General features: G+C 41.3%; 1 protein-coding gene across 3 annotated transcripts in view; it reads left to right on the forward strand.

Moving 5' to 3' along the window:
* Positions 1–21,814, forward strand: part of TET3 (tet methylcytosine dioxygenase 3) — a 101,207-nt gene that overhangs the window by 25,168 nt on the left and 54,225 nt on the right. For 2 of the 3 annotated variants that reach the window (XM_069766514.1, XM_069766515.1), the window contains one exon: positions 15,307–17,770. In XM_069766514.1, the coding sequence (XP_069622615.1) occupies positions 15,307–17,770 (2,464 nt within the window). Of the gene's footprint in view, positions 1–7,120; positions 7,724–15,306; positions 17,771–21,814 lie in introns of those variants that run through there. The other variant, XM_069766516.1, reaches the window with a different exon arrangement.

The raw sequence follows: 21,814 nt of genomic DNA on the forward strand, positions 1-21,814 counted from the left end.
AGAAACTGATCATTTTTCCCACGTCCTCAATTTTGGAGCAGCACAGTGGCTCAGTGGTTAGCACTGCAGCCTTGTAGCGCTGGAGTCCTGAGTTCAAATCCCACCAAGGACAACATCTGCAAGGAGTTTGTATGTTCTCCCCGTGTTTGCGTGGGTTTCCTCCAGGTACTCCGGTTTCCTCCCACACTCCGAAGACATACTGATAGGGAATCTAGATTGTGAGCCCCATCGTGACAGCGATGATAATGTGCAAACTGTAAAGCTCTGTGGAATATGATAGCGCTACATAAAAATAAAGATTATTATTATATTGCCTCTGATTTGCATCCATTTTTTTCCTAATGTTTTTTTCCCCACTGAATCAGATGCTTTCTAAACTTTTTTTTATCCATTGACTCTTAAGAATACATCAATGAAAGGCAAAAAGAACCAGACAGCACACGGACTTGTCACATGTCTGTATAAATGTATCCTTAAGGAAACACTCCTCCTCCCATCAGTGTTTATCTTCTTCATATATTGCAGTCATCATAGCACTGTCTACTTACAATTGCTCATTCTACCCATAATAATAATTCTTCTCTTTTCCATTAGGTCTATGACATCATGTGATTAAAAACGGACTAGCTGAGTTCTTTAAAGGGAACCTGTCATTCCCCCTGTCGTTTTTAACTAAAAGAGCCATCTTGTGCAGCACTAATGCTGATTCTGTCAAGGTGACTCTTTTTTTTTTATTTGGGGTCCCTTCCAACTCTGCTAGTCTGTCCGGGGGGCACGTCTTTTCCCCCCCGGACACAAACGCCATCCCTCAGCCCCTCTGGGCGCCGCCACCTCTGTCTTCATTAACGTCCCCGGCGCCTGCGCTGTAAGTCCCCATCATGTGATGGGAGTCGAAGCGCAGCGCAAACTGCGCATGCCTGAAAAAGGAACTTACAGCACCGGCGCCGGGGACCTTAATGAAGACAGAGGAGGTGGCGCACGGAGGGGCTGAGGGATGGCTAGGAGGTGTTTGTGTCCGGGTGGAAAATACATGCCCCCCGGACAGACTACAGGTGTGGCAGGCTAATTAAAAAACGAATATTGCAGCATTGGAAGGGACCCCAAATAAAAGAGCCACATTGACAGAATGCAGCATTAGTGCTGCACAAGGTGGCTCTTTTAGTTAAAAACGCCAAGGGGGGGGGGGGGTGTGTGACAGGTTCTTTTTAAAGCTCTATGTAGAAACAGGAGGTCCATTTTCCATGCATGAGTCATCACTGCCAATGTCCCTGGCAGGGGGAGGAGGGAGCAGCTGGGTCAGGAGTTGTAGACGGGGATGATACATTAAATGCAGGGACAAGAGACTTCCTGTTTCTATATAGAGCAGAGAAAAGAAAAGAATTAGCTGGGTAGAAAGGCAAAATGAGCAATTGTAAGTACACAGTGCTGTATAATATGATGACTACAATATATTAAGAGGATAAAAACTTTGATGGGAGTACTTCTTTAAACCATTTTGTTTGGGAATATGTTTCCATGAAGGGTTGTACTTGGTCTGTACAATGTGTAGGTAATTTGTATCAAATTAATGCAAGGACTCCAGTTCTCCCAGCGGAACATTGTCCAGAGCATCACACTGCTTCTGCCAGCTTGTCTTCTTCCTAAAGTGCTAGCTGGTGCCTTCTCTTCCCCAGGTAATCGGTGCACACTTACCCAGCTCTCCACATGTTGTAAATGAAATCATGATCCATCAGATCAGGCCACCTTATTTTATTACTCCATAGTCCAGGTTTGATGCTAAGTTATGCATTGTAGTCACCTTGGCAGGGGTCAGCATGGGCACGGGAACAAGTTTGGGGCAGTTTGATACCAAAACTTAGCTCTGAGATCAAGATCTGTTTAAGCAGGTTGTAAAATGGCAATTGACCAGGTGTCCCTGAGGGCGGCAATCTCATAACCAGCATGTATAGAACACTAATCCCTTCAATGTTTTTGACCACCTAGGAATGTAAAATACGGTAATTCTCTGCTGTAATCCCCCTTTTTTTGTCTTAGTTTTCCCATCTTTTTAAACATATGGTTTCTACAGCTTTTTAAGAAGCTACAGTTGAAATAGTTTTGATATACTGTACATTATGCATTTTTCTTTGGGTGTAATACATTTTGAAAGGTCTATAAATGACAGGTCCCTATTTTGCTTGTTGCCAGGGATCCCATTTTTTTATGGGAAAACTGTCCTTGTGCGAGATTGGACCAGATGGACTAATCTTCGCATCCATGAACTTTGAGCAGCTGTGACCCCTGTCACATTCTCCAGTTGTTCCTTCCATGGATGGATATCTTTGATGGGTATAAATTATTTCATACTGTTAACAAACCTCAGCTCCTTTTTATGGAGATGCTTTTGACCCTGTTTGGCCATCACAATCTGGACCTTGTCGAGGTGCCTTAGATCTTTAGGCTTGGCCATTATTTCCTACACCTGTCATTAGATTAAATGTTTGACTATTTGGTGTATGCCTACATAAAGGAGTTTCAGTTTGCCTTGGTGTCAGAAGCTTTGCCTCAACATCTAGCATTTCGCAAGTCCGGTCACTGTGTAACCAATTTCTGCACCAGTGAGCCTGTCTTGACAACTATTATGTTCCAAATAATTGGGGTAACGGCTGCTAAGACAGCAACTAGTCTGATAGACATGTACTGTTCACATGCTCATATGGACAATGATTTAACTTTTAATCCTTCCCATTATGAATGTTAGAATAAATATTCTTAAGATTCAGAGCAACTACCAATCCATAGTAACACACGAGGATAGGCACCTCGAATTCAATGTACAGTCTGCACAAAAAGTTGACCGTGGGTAACAGTTGAGAAGCGCATTATCAAACACATTCCTAAAATCCGAGCTCCCATGATTCAGTGAGCAGTTAGTTTTCCTCTGTGATTTACTATTTAATGCTTACAGATTGCATATCGCCACAGCAAGATCTTCAGACATTGAGCCAGCAAGGCAAGCCTCAATATGAGCTCTGAAGCCAGAAGAATTGAATGCGCAGGTTTGAACTGTGTATATTCAGTATTATAATTTATTTACAAATTTACTTAAAGGGATTCTCCAGGACCAGTTTATTTTATGGTACTATGGGCCTAAAAGCTAAAAGGCAGGTCACCTTCCGGTTCTGCCAACACAGCAGTTCTTATTTTGGGCTGTTCTGTCGATTGAGCTTGACTTCTGACATCAAGCCGATTGACAGCTAGCGCTCAATGAGCATGATGACGCAATCACGCAACGTCAACAGAGCAGATAAGATATGAAGCCGCTGCTCTGCCTATGTGATGTTGTTGGAAGCCGCTGAATTACTAGATGGAGTGGTTTGTGACCGTTCTGTGCCAACAGAGATTGACACTAGGTATAAAAGGCAGGTAGGGAATAGGGATAGGTAATAACCGGCCTGCTTGGAGTAGACATTGAGCAAGCAAACTGAACTGCTGAGGGTAGCTGACAGCCGCGATAAGGGACTTGGCACAATCCTTTTAAAAGATGTATTCGGTGTCGGACAATCTTTGAAAGATGGAGCTGCATTTTACATTCGTTTAGCACTCTTGTTGCTAAAGACACAAATGAGACTGGACTCCAATGGAGTCACCACTTTTGAGTTTATACTAAACCCTTAGATCTCATGCACAAACCTAAGATGTGTGTCTACAGCATATGGAGTTCTGTATCATGAACTGGTAGAGACTACATGAGGATTTGATTTCCCCCATTGTATCCAGCATAACATCAACTCTGTGCTACGGTATGGGTGTGTATCAGTCTACTAGTGCTGTATTTATTACAGAAAAGCTACTTTTTCTCCACCAATGTCACCAGATGCATTGCAGTGGATCTGTCCAACCAGAGATATAGACTCCTCAGACTTGAACCAACCAGTGGAAGTGCTCCAGTAGTCGGCCTCCTTGTTTCCGTTCATTTTGTATCGCCTTTGAATTTGAGATGTCGAGATGTACAATGTGATCTAATGGTTACCACACGTGACATCCTGCAAGAAAATTAATTTCTTCAATTCTGAGCAACTTTCTACTTTCAGTCTGAGACGAAGCGAGAAGATACTTTTATTTTTGGCACTGGTCTATGTATATGCCAGTTAGAGATTTTCCAATTCATCACTACCTTGTTAGTTCGCTTTAAATTTGCAGATAATTAAAGGGTGCAAGTCCGAGAGAAGAAGGGTTAATAATTGACTAGTCTTGTATTACCCTCTAAAGGTTCCTGTAGGGAAGTTGCGACTGAATAAACTTTGGAAGTTACTCTTTTACCCTTGGAATGCCAAGGCTGTTAAACTATAACCCATAAAATCAGAATCCGGACGATAAAAGATGGTTGAAATTAGAACTGAATTTTTTTTCGAAATCTTGGTTTTTCTGAGCGGCAAATCAGTCTGTAAATGAAGCGATTCCAAGAATTACTATCATCCAAAACACTTACTTGTGCCTGCTGGAGCTCCAGGACTAAATCTACTGAAATCCTCCTTTGTTTGCTTCATTTTTTTTCTCCTCCTCCATTTTTCCATTCTCCAGTGTCAGATCTATGTGCTGTAGTTGAATCTGGTACTCGTCCTTTTTCTCCTGGGTTGATGAATTCTGGCCATGTGTAATGCAGGAGCACGTGCAGTTGTATGACAACACGTTGGTCCCCGCCCTCATCGGAGCTTCTCATGGATCCGAAGCGCGTAAGCCTAATAGTGCAACCGGCAGCGAATAGATGACTTCCAGCATGTGCGCTGTGAGTCCTCTGATCTAGAATCAGAACGAAATGTACACCCAAAATCCTCTTGTGGACTGTTTTGTCTTTTTCGACTTGACCTTTACATATTCTTTTTCTCCGTGATGTGGGCAGTACGTGATTTATATTAATCGCGCTGACCAGAAATGGGAGAAGATGGTATTTTACTGTTTGGAATAGTTACAATATTTTACCCAATTTAATGGATTACATGCTGGTGTCATCACTCGAGGGTTAGCTATTTCCAGTGGGACACAACAAATCCCCACCGACGCGATACTGCTGTAGAAGTAACGTTACGTTTGTTTCATGAATTATAAATTGTGGTCGTAAAGTGAATCTAAAATCCGAGAATTACATACGCTACACAGTGACGGGGGACAGCGTATATGCTCAGGAGGTTTTCGGTTTGATGCTATGGAGAACTGGAATGTCACATTTCAAGAACATGTTGACATTATACAGAAATGTCCTGCGAAAAACAGGAAAGACTCGTCCAGTCAATCTTCCATTTAAAGAAACAGTGATATATGAGAATAATTTGAATAGTGAAGTAATTTTTTTTTTAAATTCTTATTTAGTGAGGTTTTTGTATATTTCTTTGAACAAGTTTTGGATTTTAAAAGTTTAAAAGATCATCACTGGAGGAACCCCACCTTCTAATCTCATTCCTCATCTGTCTATTACCTTATCAGTACCCTCCGTTCAGCTAATGACCTAAGAATAGCATCCTCAATAATCTCCCACTCCCGTCTCCGACTTCTCAAAAGCTGCACCAGTTCTCTGGAATGCACTACCCAGGACAATTCAATTCCCAATTCATACAGTTTTATGCGTTCCCTAAAAACGCACTTCTTTAGACTGGCCTACAGCCTCTTCTTCCTAACATATTTTGAGCATAGACTTCATAACCAGTCAGCATCACCATGGTCATTTGTAATTTGCCGAGAAGACAACCAAGGTGTTTGTTTTGTTTTTTTTGTCTTCGCCAACACTAAACAACATCATTGTCTTTGTGTATATGGGTAAAAGAATAGAGTGTGATTTTTATGGTTTAATTGCAAGATATGGTTTGTTTAGCACTTTCCTATACATTTCTTGGATTTGCTGAATAGGACATATACTACCCTTTGTACACACAAACCATTTCTGCGCCATAAACTAAAGTTGGATAACGTTTCATTGCTTCCTAACCATTGCCAACAACAATTGGCACCATACTTTGGCCTGGGTTGTGTTTTCTTTCAGTGGATAAAGATTTCCCACTTAAAGGGAACATGGTTGAAAATGGCATCTGATCTGCAGGCAGAATGTTATAGGAGCTGATCACATTGATAAACATTTTTGTGGGAAACATTTTAGTATTGGTTGTATTTTATTAATAGCAATCACAGTTTGTATGCATGAGTCCAGTGGGCGGTCCTTATTATTGAGTCTTCCTTGTATGAGTGACTGACTGCTCTCTGCATGCACAATCACTAGTAGGGCCGCCCGCCAGACTCGCATGCATACAAAAGTGACAGATCTCATTGAATAAATACCAGTTATACTGAATCTTTTCCAACAAACCTATATATCATTCTGCTCAGCTTTTCCTTCTCTATACCATGTTGTCCATGGATCTGTCTACATATACAACATGACAAGTTCCCTTTAAAAAAACGAGGGACGGCACACTTTTTTTAAATTATTCTATGAATATGAATGTGCACAAATATTCTGTTGCCAATATACAGATATGTATACATACACTTTGGTGTCAGTACACACCAATGAATAAATACATGAATTCCATTATTGCTATACACGTAAAAACATGAACTATTTGATCAAAAATTTTTTAATCACAAAGCGTAAAAGCCATCCAAAGGTCCCCATGCAGGTGCTCGGTACATTCCGCTAGTAAATTTGTGTTATCGATTGGATAAAGGTTGGAGATGTCTCTACAAGGTTGATCGATGGATAAAGAATGGTGTGTACAAGGTATTCCGCAGATTTAACATGTTGGCGGTGCCCTTTCGACTAGTTTACTTTCAGCTCGGTGGATGTTAAATTTTTTTTTATCGGTCATAGAGTGATGAACTCCAAATTCTGCAGGCTGGGTGTACTTACCTCTTCGTATTCAGTGTTTTTCTTTTTTTATTTTAAGTACGCTGTCCTTTTGAGAAGAGCGTGGCATAAGAATCCGCAATTCCACCGCTGGACAGAAGCCGTAATTGTGGCAGCATCCTAGTAGAAAGTATGGCTCTTTGCGCTATGTAAGCGATGCCCGGCCTCTGATTGGCGGACAGTTTTACGCAGCCGTGGAAGGGTGGACTCCGCTTTATCTGTCGCTGCTCTCCAGATTACATCATGCGGGGAGATTGGGACTAAGAGCAGGAAAAGAATGGGAGCTCTCACTGCCTTTCCGCGCCCTATGCCAAGGAGAAGTGAAACGAAATACTAAAAGAGCCAACCGTTTCGGAAGATCGGAGAAAAACTGCTATTCTTTTCCCGCTAGCAAGCGTACTCGGAGAAAAAAAAAAGCTAGAGAGATAAAATATTTGTGGCCTTACTCTGTTTCTATAAATGAGCGGAGTCAACCGACAAGGCCACCGGGGCGACACAGAATGCGGCATTTGACTCTGTTGCCATATAGCGGTTGTCCATGGAGAGAAGAAGCGCCTGTGTGTTTTTCCGCCACCATTCTCTGGGTAGTTTTCTGCAGAGCGAGTCTCTGTGCTGTATGCAGAATGTACGTGTGCTGTTTGACAGGGCTAATGGCCCCTACAGCTGTTAGGAGGGGGGAGGGTGAGGTGTGTGTAGGCTGAATCGCTAAGCCGCTTCCTGCTCACCACTTCTACTCTCACGTCCTTTAAAGCCCCAGGACTTCTTTCTTGTGCTTCCTCATTTTTACGGTTACAGCTTTTTCTTCGTTCGTTTTTATTTTTTTTCCCCTTACCGGATCTTTCCAATGTAAGTGTGTCCTATTATTTCTTTTTTGCTTACTCGATTTCTAGGAACTGTGCTTGATCGATCTGATTACATAGTGTATTCTCAAGTTTAGCAAATTACGGGTATTCTGTGAAAGGGTTAAAGGAAGGGGTTGATGACGCCGATGATCATGCGCTTTGAATATGTGATTATTGATACGTTTAATTGCAAATGGATCCTTAGGGTTTCACCGGCTCTTTGTTCATTAGGTTTTAATTGGCATCAGCCTCTGCTGTAGATATTGTGTCGTAAATCGGGGTCTCGAAATCTCAAATGTGATGGAAAATGTCATCTGCATGTTCCCAGGGGTTACAGCTCGGTGCTCATGGTGCTATAATGAGATTGCATTTGATTTTCTCTATTATCCCCCCTACCTCCCCTTCTCTTTTCCCTCCCTTTGCATCGGAGGTTTTAGTAGGTCTGTATTTATTGTCCACAATTTTTTACCTAAATTTTACATTCCGAGTATTAGCATGCAATACTCTCTGGGGGATTATATTGATGTATAGGATGTTTAAAAAAAGGATATATTGTATGCAAGTCCCATTATGATGAGCGGCGTTATGTACAGTGCATATTCTCCTTCCAGAGGACTTAATTCCTGGGACACAATGCGGGACTGTTTTGTGTGTGTGCTCCTAGAGGAGAAGGTTGCTTAGAGGAGGTTTTGGGGAGATTCGAGGCATTGGTACAAGCCTGGATTTCATTGTGTTCCTCTGCAGCAGACAAAGGGGCAGCAAATGATGGAGTGTGATGGCTGGTGTGGGATTTTATTGGCTCACAAAGCCGGGCTGTGTAGCGGGAGAAAAAGACGTCCTACTTAACCCTGTGCAGGTTCAGAAATGGGCAACCCGTTATTTCTGCAGCCATATGTAATAAGATCCCAGTAATCTTTTTAATAGTTTTTTTTTATTCTTTCATAGGGAAGGTCATGTAGTATAATACTAATATGATGAGTATTAACCAATATCAAAATGGATTTTCAAAAATTCTTTTCTCTAATTCTAATTTTGCCGTTGCCTCCATTTTAGACTGATCATCTCCATAATTGGCTAATGGATAATATATTATGTACAGTCAATGGAAACCGCATCTGATGGGCATGTTTAAGGTGACCATCCACAAGGTCACTACATCCATTTATTACCTTTTATAATCGCGTTAAGTATTAGGCCCTGATTTTGGCCCAACAGATTAGGCATATGTTGCATCCACTAGTTGGACAGACCTTTAACTTCTTGGCTTTGTGAACCATGTGTGGAGGTCTTTGGTACAATTTTGGATTGTAAAATGTTGTGTATATGCATAATGTATGAATATATCAGAGAGAAAGTGTTTCCTTAGAGATAGGCTTTACATTTTGTGTATATGCTACCTACATGTTTTTTAAGGTGTTCATAGGTGATCATTGGCAAGTGTAATTTTGGCAAACAGCAGATAGACCTCAGTAAACCTCGCCCCAACTGTTGTACACTAGCAACTGTATAAAAGAAAAATAAAGTGTATCATATAAAAAATTAAAGGCTTTGTCTAGCTATAGAAAAAGTTCCTGTAATGTGTTAAAAGTGAAAATTCGACAAAATCCGCTAATACATTTTGTTGATACCACCTGAACTTTCTCTTAGATATATCACTTCTGACTTTGTTTCAAAATAAGAGAGCATTTCCACCCACTTCATGAGTAGGTAATGCGCTTCAATGAGACTGGCGGACTTGTGCATTTCAATAGCTAGGCCAGCCCCTTTCTGGTTCTGGATCTGCTGGATCAGCCAGTAAAGAAGGTTGATGGTTTAGCTGTTGAGATGAATCCATCAGCTACCACCTTACTGACTCTGGAAGGGAAGGAAGTTCTTCCCTGTATCAAACTGAGGTAAAAGTGTAATTTCTGAGGTCCAGGATTAGGAAAGAAGAGCAGCGCTTGCAAGCTCTTTGCTATAGAACTTAAAACGACTGCTCTGAAGTTGGCCGAATCCATGAACAGAGCCAACTTCAGAGCCCCTGTGCAAATCTGCCTATGCTTGCAGTACCTGAAAGTGCTCATTTCCGGGCAGCGGCTCAACTATACCGCTCGTCCGAACTACCAAACTGGAAAAGATTAGAAATACGGTACCCTTTAATTGTGGTACGTTTAGTATTTTTAATCGCTTTTTAGTGTAAACCACAGAAACCAACTTTTCGTTTCTTTATATTTATAGATGGACAACGCTTTTAAATAGGAGGTGATAGTGTGCTATAGGTGTACAGTTGAATACGTTAGGGGCGGACTTTGGTGGGCTGTATGTAACGGGCCCGCTGAATGTAATGCCTGATCATAGTGCAAAGAACCTAAAATGATGTTGGTCTCCACCAGAGGTTTTTAAAGTAAGATTACAGCTGTCATGTTCAGTCAGTCCTTTGCTTATAAGGCTAGGTTCCCATTGCGTTAATGGGAACGCGCTAACGGACAGCGCTGCACGGCGAAATTAACGCCGTGCAACGTGTCCATTAGCGCGCCCATTCACGGCAATGGGAACGCGCAGCACTAACGCGTGCCATGTTTGGCACGCGCTAGCGACGCGCCGGTGTTTTGTGGCGCGCCGCGGACGCTGCTTGCAGCGTCCGAGGCGCGCCCGCGGTCCGTTCCCCGCTCTCGCAGATCGGGGATCTGCGAGAGCGGGGACGTTACCGCGAACCCGGAACGCGGGCCCGGTAAAAACATTGCGTTAGCGCAATCTGCTAGCGCTAAACGGATTGCACTAACGCAATGTGACCCTAGCCTAACGAACACAATGGATTGATACGGATATCCTATAGCCATAAAGGCTATATACTGTATACTTAAAATCCCATAGAAGTTTGGCCATAAGTTGAGATGATGCAAAATGTCTCTACGCTTACTGTAATTCACGTTAAATACCATATATTAAGAATGGCCTACAAAATTGTAGTTCAGCATCTGGCGGGTCTTCTGTTTTAAGTGGGTCTGTTGAATTGCACAGAAATTCTGAACTTGCCCACTACTTCATTTTGGTGAAGGCCGTAGGTAAATCCGTTATCAGTGGAAAGTCTGTTGTTTTTTTAACCAGCCATATCTGTATTTATGGTAGGGTAAAGGCTCATGGTGGTACATACAGATCAGTTTGGAGCTGCACAGCCTTCATATTCTGCCACAGAGGCTACACGGGGTGCTGACGTTGTGCATTCAGGGAAATTGTCCCCTGAAAGTAATGAGGTGAAGATGAAATAGTGACCTTATGCACTATACTAGGAGCTCTTTTATGGCTCCAAATAAAGCTGAGCATTAATACAGCAGAGTGCAGAAACCTCAAATGGACAGTTTACCGGACCATAGGGAATGATGAAGTTGTCTAAAAAGCAAGTTAATTGTTAAAGTGAATTTGTCATTAAGATCAACCCTCCTAAGATGTCTATATGGGCATGTAGGACATGGGAAGCTAAACAAAATGAGCGATACCAGTGTGAGACATGTAATGACTGACAGTCTGCTCTCCTGATTTACATGTCTCACACTAGTAACTCTGAGGGCAGATTGTCAGCAAGATCTGTGTCCGGTCCATAGAGCTTAACAGCTCATTTACATATTAAGAAAAATGTGGATTTAGCTGGAATAAGACATCAGATCACCGTAATCAAGGTATAATTTTATTTAACTTTCTATGACCTACAGTACAGACCAAAAGTTTGGACACACCTTCTCATTTAAAATTTTTCTGTATTTTCATGACTATGAAAATTGTACATTCACACCTGAAAGCATTAAAACTATGAATTAACACATATGGAATTATATACTTAGCAAAAAAGTGTGAAACTGAAATTCTTATATTCTCAGTTCTTCAAAGTAGCCACCTTCCGCTTTGACTGCTTTGCAAACTCTTGGCATTCTCTTGATGACTATCTCTTGTCAGGTTTAATAAGTGGGATTTCTTGCCTTATAAATGGGGTTGGGACCATCAGTTGTGTTGTGCAGAAGTCTGGTGGATACACAGCTGATAGTCCTTCTGAATAGACTGTTAGAATTTGTATAATGGCAAGAAGAAAGCAGCTAAGTAAAGAAAGAGTGGCCATCATTACTTTAAGAAATGAAGGTCAGTCCGAAAAATTGGGAAACTTTGAAAGTGTCCCCAAGTGCAGTGGCAAACACCATCAAGTGCTACAAAGAAACCAGCTCACTTGAGGACCGCCCCAGGAAAGGAAGACCAAGAGTCACCTCTGCTTCTGAGGATAAGTTTATTCTGAGTCACGAGCCTCAGAAACTGCAGGTTAACAGCAGCTCAGATTAGAGACCAGGTCATTGCCACACAGAGTTCTAGCAGCAGACACATCTCTACAACAACTGTTAAGAGGAGACTTTGTGCAGTAGGCCTTCAGGGTAAAATAGCTGCTAGGAAACCACTGCTAAGGACAGGCAACAAGCAGAAGACTTGTTTGGGCTAAAGAACACAAGGAATGGACATTAGACCAGTGGAAATCTGTGCTTTGGTCTGATGAGTCCAAATTTGAGATCTTTAGTTCCAACCATCGTGCCTTTGTGCGACACAGAAAAGGTGAACGGATGGACTCTACATGCTTGGTTCCCACAGTGAAGCATGGAGGAGGAGGTGTGATGGTGTGGGGGTGCTTTGCTGGTGATGCTGTTAGGGATTTATTCAAAATTGAAGGCATACTGAACCAGCATGGCTACCACAGCATCTTGCAGTGGCATGCTATTCCATCTGGTTTGCGTTTAGTTGGACCATCATTTATTTTTCAACAGGACCATGACCCCAAACACACCTCCAGGCTGTGTAAGGGCTATTTGACCAAGAAGGAGAGTGAATAAGCCAGATGACCTGGCCTCCACAGTCACCAGACCTGAACCCAATCGAGATGGTATGGGGTGAGCTGGACCGCAGAGTGAAGGCAAAAGGGGCCAACAAATGCTAAGCATCTCTGGGAACTCCTTCAAGATTGTTGGAAGACCATTCCCGGTGACTACCTCTTGAAGCTCATCAAGAGAATGCCAAGAGTGTGCAAAGCAGTCATCAAAGCAAAAGGTGGCTACTTTGAACAACCTAGAACATAAGACATAATTTCAGTTGTTTCACACTTTTTTGTTAAATATATAATTTCACATGTGTTAATTCATAGTTTTGATGCTTTCAGTGTGAATGTACAACTTTCATAGTCATGAAAATACAGAAAAATCTTTAACTGAGAAGGTGTGTCCAAACTTTTGGTCTGTACTGTACATGTCCCTATAGACCTAGAAATACATTTTCTTATATCATGGTGTATGTCCTTTATTTAGCTAGGTATTCACATAAAAATCTGGTATACAACACCAAAGAAAAGGGAATGAATAACTACAAAGGAAAGATAAGAATATCATAAAAATATAATTTTATTAGTGCATAAAGATAAATAAAACAACAAATTGGGGGAGTAGTACATACAAGAATTAGAAAGTTCACAACAAACGTATCAAAAATGTGTGGGAGGGGTTTATCAAATAATAATAATGTTGTATTCTCAATAGAATTTTTCCATACAAATAATATATACCAGACACATGAAATCGGTGAATAAGTTCGTAGAGGCAGGTCACGTAATTTATAAACAGATTAACTGCACATATCCATTTAAAAACGTACCATAAAGCGGGAAGAACGTGTAAATCAAGACCGCTGGACTTGATGTGCGTTTTGCTCTTGGCTTTCTCAAGGAGTGAATGGGGTAGTGATTAGCAGACATTATATGTATACTATCTCATCCAATCAAAATTCAGACATTAAATCCAGTAATGCCATGATCAGGGTATTGAACTCACCATCACAGTTGGACATGGCAATAAATTATTTTTAATGGCCTTTAGGCCGCCCTTGTGTAGTGTAGATGTATAGAAGGACTCGATGTCACAGGTTACTAGTACCAGAACATCTTCCAGATGTAGCCCATCAACTTTAAGTAAGCCATCATTGTTATGTTTAAAAGTATGAAGGCGGAGTTTCTACTATGGGAAGAATGATGTGGTCGATTTAATTTACAAATCGGTTCACAGATGTTGTTACCTGAGACGATCGGATGACTGGGAGGACGTAAGGCATTGGGTATTTTGGGCAACATATAAAATGTAGCCACTGTGGGGTATTTGACGATGAGATACTCCATCTGTTTTTTAGTCTTCAGCCTTCCCCAGAAAAGTTCTCAACTATAGACAATAGGAAGACAGTGGATTAAGTAAGTCTGAGATAGCAATTGGTGCCCTGTAGTTGTAAATGTTTGTCATTTGCAGTCGATGACCGTCTTAATTTTCATTTCGATGTGCATTCCACGCTGGAACGCATCAGCGGTTGTATTTTTTTTTAAGCAATGTCTTGTGGTTTTTCCCTATGAAATGTTTTCTTTTTGTCACATGTTTATTTTTCAGCTTGGAACACATTCATTAATTCCTCTTTTCAGCCAATCATTTGTTTTGTGCTGACACACTTTGTTCTCTATTTATTGTCTGAATTTTGTTTGGTTGAGATAGTATACATGATGTCTGCTAATCGCTACCCCATTCACTTCTTGAGAAAGCCAAGGGCGATACGTGTGTCGGGGTCCTGGGGTCTTGATTTACACATTACTCTTTTTTTCTCTCTTTTATGCTACTTTTTTAATTGATATGTGCAGTTCATCTGTTCATAATTATATTTCCTGCCGCTATGAATTTATTCACTGATTTGATATGTCTGCTATCTTATTCAATTCTTCTTCCACAATTTTAAAATATATTTTTTATCTTTTTATGTACAACTAATAAACTTTATTTTTATGATCTATTTTCCATATAGACAGCTTTATAGAGTTTATCCTACTGACGGATTTTCTTTAACTAGGCTAAATTCAGTCCCCAAACTGAATAGAAATGTCTTCATACATCCTTGGACGTATACAACGTGGGTTTAAGTATTGATGCTCTAATATCGGAGTGACTTCATAAATATTAGTCACTGGCAACTTGTAAATTACATTTTGGAATAACCCACGAAATATAAGCCTCCGCTGTGTGTAGGTGAGAGACTCGCCCCAATTAGTAATCCCGGGCAGACGGCTCTATTGTGAATATTGGTTGTTGCCCCCGGAGCACGTCTTGACAAATACAGATTCTGCTCAATAACCCATCAGTAATACGTGTAAATTGTGTCTGTGCGTAGGGGGTTTGACTGTGAGAATACAAGAACTGAATGAATGGTAGCAGTAGTGGGAGTGCAACATACTGAATAAGTGAAATGGTTTTTTAACGATCACATTTTCCGGTTAAGATCATGAAATCTATGACTGAGCAACTTCAGTCTTGTGACTAATAACCAAAGTGAATATTTGCATCACCCGGCTATACCATATCAGCCTCTCCACTATTAAGGATACTTTGCTTATGTAGCTTTCATTGGCACATAGACCTATGAAATTTGGTTTATAAATCTGAATATAAAGCATGTTGTTAAGTTTAAATACATCATAGTCTATAAAGTTGCCTTAATGGTGTACTAGTATTACATGAAGTGTTAATTTTATTTTTTCAACTTTTTGTCTTTCTTTAGAACTGTTCAGAAAGTGTTTTGGTTGATGGACCCAAAACAGACCAAATGGAAACGGGGCCAATCAATCCTGTTGAAGAAGGAAGGGTGACACAGGCATGTGACCAAGTGCTACTGAATAAGGGATGTGAAGATTTGGGCAACCGGTTATTAATGGATGCAAACCCATGGTTAGGCAATACTCATACTCCGCAAGAGCCTAGTGAAAAGATTAATTGGGAAAATGCTCACATCCATAATCACTCTGCTGCTAACATTTCCAATTTAGAAGATGCCAAAAACCTAGTAGCATTCTCTGCTGTAGCCGAGGCAATGTCCTATGGGTTACCAGCATCAGGGACTCCATCTATGGTTTCAAGGCAGCTGTATGAAAAGTTCAATTATGAGATGAATAGAGAAAGCTCCAGCCTTCCACAAAATAAACCTCCACCTTGTCCAGAAGATATAAATACTCTAAAAACTGCTCTGGAACTTGCAAAACATGGCATGAAACCCCCTAACTGTAACTGTGATGGCCCCGAATGTCCAGATTACTTGGAATGGCTTGAGAACAAAATAAAGTCTGCAGTTAATAACCATCAGGATGGCTCACACAACCCTATGGGTCACGTCAGCAGAGAGTTGGTAGAAAAGAACTATTCTAAAGAACGGGTGCTTGCATTAGAAAATAAAATTACGAAATGCCCTTCTGGGTCCCTTCCCTTTTCTCAGAATGCATGGAGCATTGCAAAAGAGAAAAATATAAGTTTGCAAACTGCAATTGCCATTGAAGCGCTTACACAATTATCTTCTGCACTTCCACAAACAAACAAGGATTGCCCTAATGGCCCTTCGCAAACACATTTACCTTCCCATGAACGCCTAACGCATTATCCACCTGCAACGGGCGACCAAGGGCAGTTATTACCCATGTCCTGCAATGATTTTTTCCAGAATCCGCAATCCCAAATGTACACTGGTAATAATGCACTTCCTATATCTCAACCCACCAGACAAACTACTTGGGATCAAAATAAAACACCTAGTTATCAAGAAGGACAATACATTCCAGAAAAACGGTCCCATGGCACTCCTATGCTGCAAAACGAGGCATCCACTCCAAACAAATCAGAATTTATGCAGCAATGGGTTCAAGGTCCAGAGCAACGTAAAACCCCTTCAGATCCCATGAGTGGGTTGAAGCAGTTGCTTGGGAATGCAGATGATTATATTAAGTCTGTTTTTAAGGGACCTGAATCCATAACCCCCAAAGTAAAAAAGTCAAAACAAAGCTCTGTTAAGAAAGAAACCCCAACATCTACTCCTTACAAACTGTCACCAGATCAGCAGCTATTTCAGTCGTTGCAAGATTCAGATTTCCATAGGAGTACACAGGCTGCATTACAGCAACATCTTCACCATAAACGCAACCTCTTCATAGACTCGCACCCTGTACAGGAAGGTTCAGAAGAACAACAAAACTGGTGGGTCCCAAACGCACAAAAGGTCCCAAAGACCACAGAGAAGCCAGCAAAGGAAAGGAAGAAACGAGGGCAATCGCCATCACAAAAACAAAAACAAGCTGAGCCGAAAATAAAAGCCCCTCGTAAACAAATACAGATAAAAAAGCCCAGGCAAAAAGAGGGCCAAGCTCTCTTCTTACCACTCAGCCAAATTAAAATAGAGGAATTTCACCAACTTTTGCAGGAAGAGAGCCAACCAAATGAAAAAGTTGACCGATCTCTTTCCAATGACAAGTCAAAGGTGCTTATATCACAGCCTGGCTTACAGGTTACTCTTGACAACAGATTTACATTAAACACTCAGGAAACGTGCGCTGTAAATCAATCTAATGATGGGCAGGGCAATGGCTTACCACTTGGTATTCCTCAAAACAACAGTTTTGGTCCAAAAAATATGAATACCACTTCTTCTGTTGACGACACCGGCTCTAGCTCTGGTCAAAGTGACTCTCAACAGGCCAACACGTGTCAAGCTTCTGTTCAAAATCTAATTGATGATAAATTTGAAGATCTGATTAGGCAGTTTGAAGCAGAGTTTGGTGATGACTTCCCACTCCCTGGTACCGAGGTGTCTTCTCAAAATGGTGCAAGTCCTGCCAAACCAGCAAACTCTTTCGAGTCGCAGGCAAAACTCTCCTACCCTCCTCAATCCCTGACGGGTCCAAATTCTACCATGCCCTTAGGGCAGGACATATCTCAGAATTTTCAAGGAGTGTTCTCATCAAAATCTCCAAAGCAGGTCAAAATTGAGTCTTCTGGTGCTATCACAGTGGTATCTACCACATGTTTCTACTCAGAGGAAAATCAACATGATGCAACGCCTACAAAAAGTGAACTGTCTTTTAATCCGTCTCTCAGTGGGTTTTTAGAATCTCCATTAAACTACTTGACTTCACCAACCAAGAGTTTATTGGACACTCCAGCTAAAAGGGCTCAATCTGAATTCCCAACATGCAACTGTGTGGGTAAGTACAAAAGTTTCTTGATATGTAAAGATAAAAAATTATCCACTGGGCAAGATGACAAATACACATCAAAATCAATGCTTTATTACTGTTCCACAATATCCAAAAATTACACAAAAATGAAACATTTGATAAGTGGGGCTTAACATAAATGGACATTACTTGTAGTAAGGAATCGTTGTAAACTGCAGATGTTGAAAAGTAAATCATTGGGTGATTATGTTGGACCTCTTAATATTGATGACTTGGACAGCAGCACCACGTGCATCGCTGCAAGATTTACCAGCAATTGCATCACCTTGTTGTTGTGGTGCTTTTCTGTCTGAAAGTCTCTAGAGCATCTTCTTGTAGTTTTTTTTTTTTTTTTTTTTTTTTTTTTTAGATGAGCTACCATTATAGGTACAGACGACAATCTTATGTGTTTAGGGTGTTCAAAACTGCCCCCAAAGGCAATTGTAGAAGGGGATGCAGGATTGGGAATGAGGTGCTCCAACATGCACAGAAGACAAGTCACTCCCAGGGGTTTGTCATTGGCTTATTCCTCCTTCCCCTGTTGAGAACACATGCATGCTCAACTGAGCCAAGTGTTCATGTGTATAGGGGAGGTTGGGAATAGGGGGCCATAGACCTAAAGCTGGTCATAGACATTTGATGAAAATGGGGCAACAAGTGAACACTCTTTGTAAAATGGCCCCATACACACTTCAGATGACGTGAGCAATAGCATTGTTCTATTTCCACAGATGCCCAATGACATTACAGAGCAACCAGCCAATATTTGGGTTGGTGGGAGATAGTGGCATGAGTAAAATTGCATCATTTTTTTCCCCAATACTAGTTCTGTTCATAGGACAATCAATTGTTGGTTGCCCAAATTATACATATACATTCCACCTGTCATGTTAATTGGGGGGGGGGGGGGAATCAACATACCTGACTGGCTTTGAACGACTGTGAACATTTATTTGTTAAAATGAACAATGGATATTTAATCAGTCCAACTAATGATCCTTCATTATGGACCGAATTGGCTATTTCATCTAAAGGGCTTGTCTGGGCATAACATGTTGATGACCTAGCCATCGGATAACTCAGAAATATCAGATCATGATGGTCTGTCGCACAAGACCCCCAATAGATCAGCTGTTATTTTATCCCCTAATTGCCAGATGTAAACACTTTAGACCAGACCTAGCTGCATTCTTTGTGTAGCGGCTGCTGGTGGGCACTGCCGAGCGGCTCCTATCAAAAGAATAGGAGCTGTTGTGCAGTATCTAGCAGCTGCCGCTACACATTAAATATGCTGCCCCATCCAAAGTGTTTACGTCCAGAAGCCACCGGAGCTGATCGGAGGACGTGCTAATTGTCGGACCCCCACCTATCTGATGTTTGTTCTTGGACAATCCCCTTAACTTCAAAATAATGTATATGGGATTTTTAAGGTGTATGACCTCACTTAGGCTGTTAATGGAGACTTTTATAGCCAGCGTTCCAATTTTAACTATGGATCTGTCTGTCGTCCAGAATAATACTTAGTGTTGCATGCACTGCTGTACACTTCAGCCGTAATTTGGTATTAACATTGAAAAATTGCTAAAAAAGTTCAAAAGCCGCACAATGTCTTGTGTAGTCCTAGACATGGGGAGTCATTTACACTGGACGAAAAGTGGGAGGACGAGTTTATAGGAACGCTTGTTTCCCAATGATCCACATGCCACTAATCGGCTAAGAAACAAATCCAAACCACTTGTTTGTAGGACGAAATTATTTTTAAGCTTATAAGATCATCACTTTCGTCAGCAATTCATCCTGAGCTGCCGAGAACGGTGATACTCTATGTGCACAGGATGATCGTATTAAAGCTCGTTCTGTGCGCATGGAAGTGTGGTCAGTTTGTCTAAACAGGCTATTAAACAGCCGGCTTACGTGTAGCCGATCATTGATCCTCAGACGGCCACTGTAACAGTAGATAGCGGATGTCTCGCTACTCCGACTCCATTCCATTTTCACAATTGAGATATTTGGATCACATAGAAGTTAGACCCCCCTTAAATAAACAAACCGAATGTAGTGATGCTTTAAGGGGCCCAGCCAATTCATGTATCGCATGGTTGTCCTTTTTATTTATAGCAGATGCTAAAGGGAAATGTGTATGTCCAAGGCTTCCTTGATGAGAATGACTGATCTCATGGGGTTAAAGATACTAGGCGGCTTTCCATTTTAAAAGTGGATTGTATAGAACATTGGTGGATATTCTAAGCAAGAATATCCTAATAGGAATACAAAATGAGAAACATTGCTCCAGAATCCATAGACAAAGAACATGTACTGTACACGGACCATTCTCCTGCGCTATTTAAGGAACTCGTGGAATTCGGTAGCTCCTGATGTTATCTCCCTACTTATGATGTCTTGAAAAAGAGGAAATCCCCACCCAGATTTTCAACACGATATTAAACAGTACCGCATTATATGCATGGATATTGTGGAATGTCACAGTCCTAATTGTAGGAGAGCGAAAAACTACAACTGGAGGGTCTTATTACTGTAACTTATCTGTTTTGTGTGTTTTTTTTTTTTTTTTTTTTTTTAAGGATCAGTACGTAAAAGTTGATACTTATCCATTCCCTACGTCTTCCCTCTCTATGCGCTGGGAATAGCCTTTTGTGCCCTGTGTGTCGAGAGGGACCAGAGACCAGCAGGAATCTGGGAAGCATCAGAACAGGAGTGGTGGTGAATGGGTTACGAATCACTAATTTTTCCTCTTTTTGTTTAATGCTTTTTTGGCCCTTTTGTAGCAGGACAATCTTTCGAGTGAATAGACTGGTAGAGCGAAAATTGATTTAGAAAGCTGTTAGGTGAAGATATAGGATTTACAAAGGGTTAAAAAAAGACCAAGTTCTTGAATCGCAAGATAACAATTTGTAGCTTCCCTGTGCATAACCGTAGCCAGGAAACCATCCAAGGGGTTAAAATTGTCCGCTAGCTCCTCTTACGTATCAGTACTGGCGTCCCCGGTTGCTTAGTAACGTCCGCCGCCTCTTTACCACATGTATTTGTCAGCCAACGGTCGGGCGGCGACTCCACACCACAAGTCGTCTGTAATACTCAGGATATTTTCCCTACATATTTAAGTATTTTCAAGATCAACCGTGTTCTGTCACTTCTGATCATCCGTTACTGAGGAATATTTAATTTTTTTTTCTCTGACCGTTTTTTCCGATCGCAGATAAACACATTCTTTATATTGTTTAGATTCTGTGTATTGCAATGTGTTTTTTTTTAAATATCCGTGTATATGTAGAATACAGCCTTTCCTTTCAACCATGGGGTTTATCATAAGGATTAGGACCATGCGAATCATTCACTTTTTCTTGGATTTGTAATTGAATAGCTCTGTTGCTTTTCCCCGCTGTGGTCCTGGCCCTGGGTTCAAATCCCACCAAGGACAACATCTGCAAGGAGTTTGTATGTTCTCCCCGTATTTCCGTGGATTTCCTCCAGGTTTTCCGGTTCTCCCACACTCAGACATACTGATTTAGACATACAATTTAGATTGTGAGCCCCAAAGGGGACAGTGGTGCTGATGTCTGTAAGGATGAAGTTGTGGCGCTCCTGTGAATAATATACGTGGCTGCTATCATGCAGCCAGGCTCTGATTTCCTTCTGCTCGTGGTTTGGGCAGCAAACTGTTGGTGTGCACGGATAAAAAAACCCAAAGGTATTGTTACTTTTCTTCTCCAAATACAGGAACAATAAAGCGGAAGAGGCTGATGTTGGCACCTCTATAGCAGCCCAATGTCAGGATACCAATAGTGAGCAATACGGAAGTTGTCCCTCCTGGAGGAGCTTAGAGTTTTATTACCAGGCAAGGGCCACGCTATCAGTCAAAGGCTGATAAGGGATTGTCAGCAGGACTAAACCGGGGTGAAGTCACCAATACACTATGGGTGGTGAGCAAGTCAAGGTCCAGTGGTTCAGGAGGGAGCTGAAGCTGTACCTGCCAGCACTAAATCTCACAATCCTGCCTTACAGAAGTCAGGT

This window comes from Ranitomeya imitator, chromosome 4 (genome assembly GCF_032444005.1).
Source record: "Ranitomeya imitator isolate aRanImi1 chromosome 4, aRanImi1.pri, whole genome shotgun sequence".
NCBI lineage: Eukaryota > Metazoa > Chordata > Amphibia > Anura > Dendrobatidae > Ranitomeya > Ranitomeya imitator.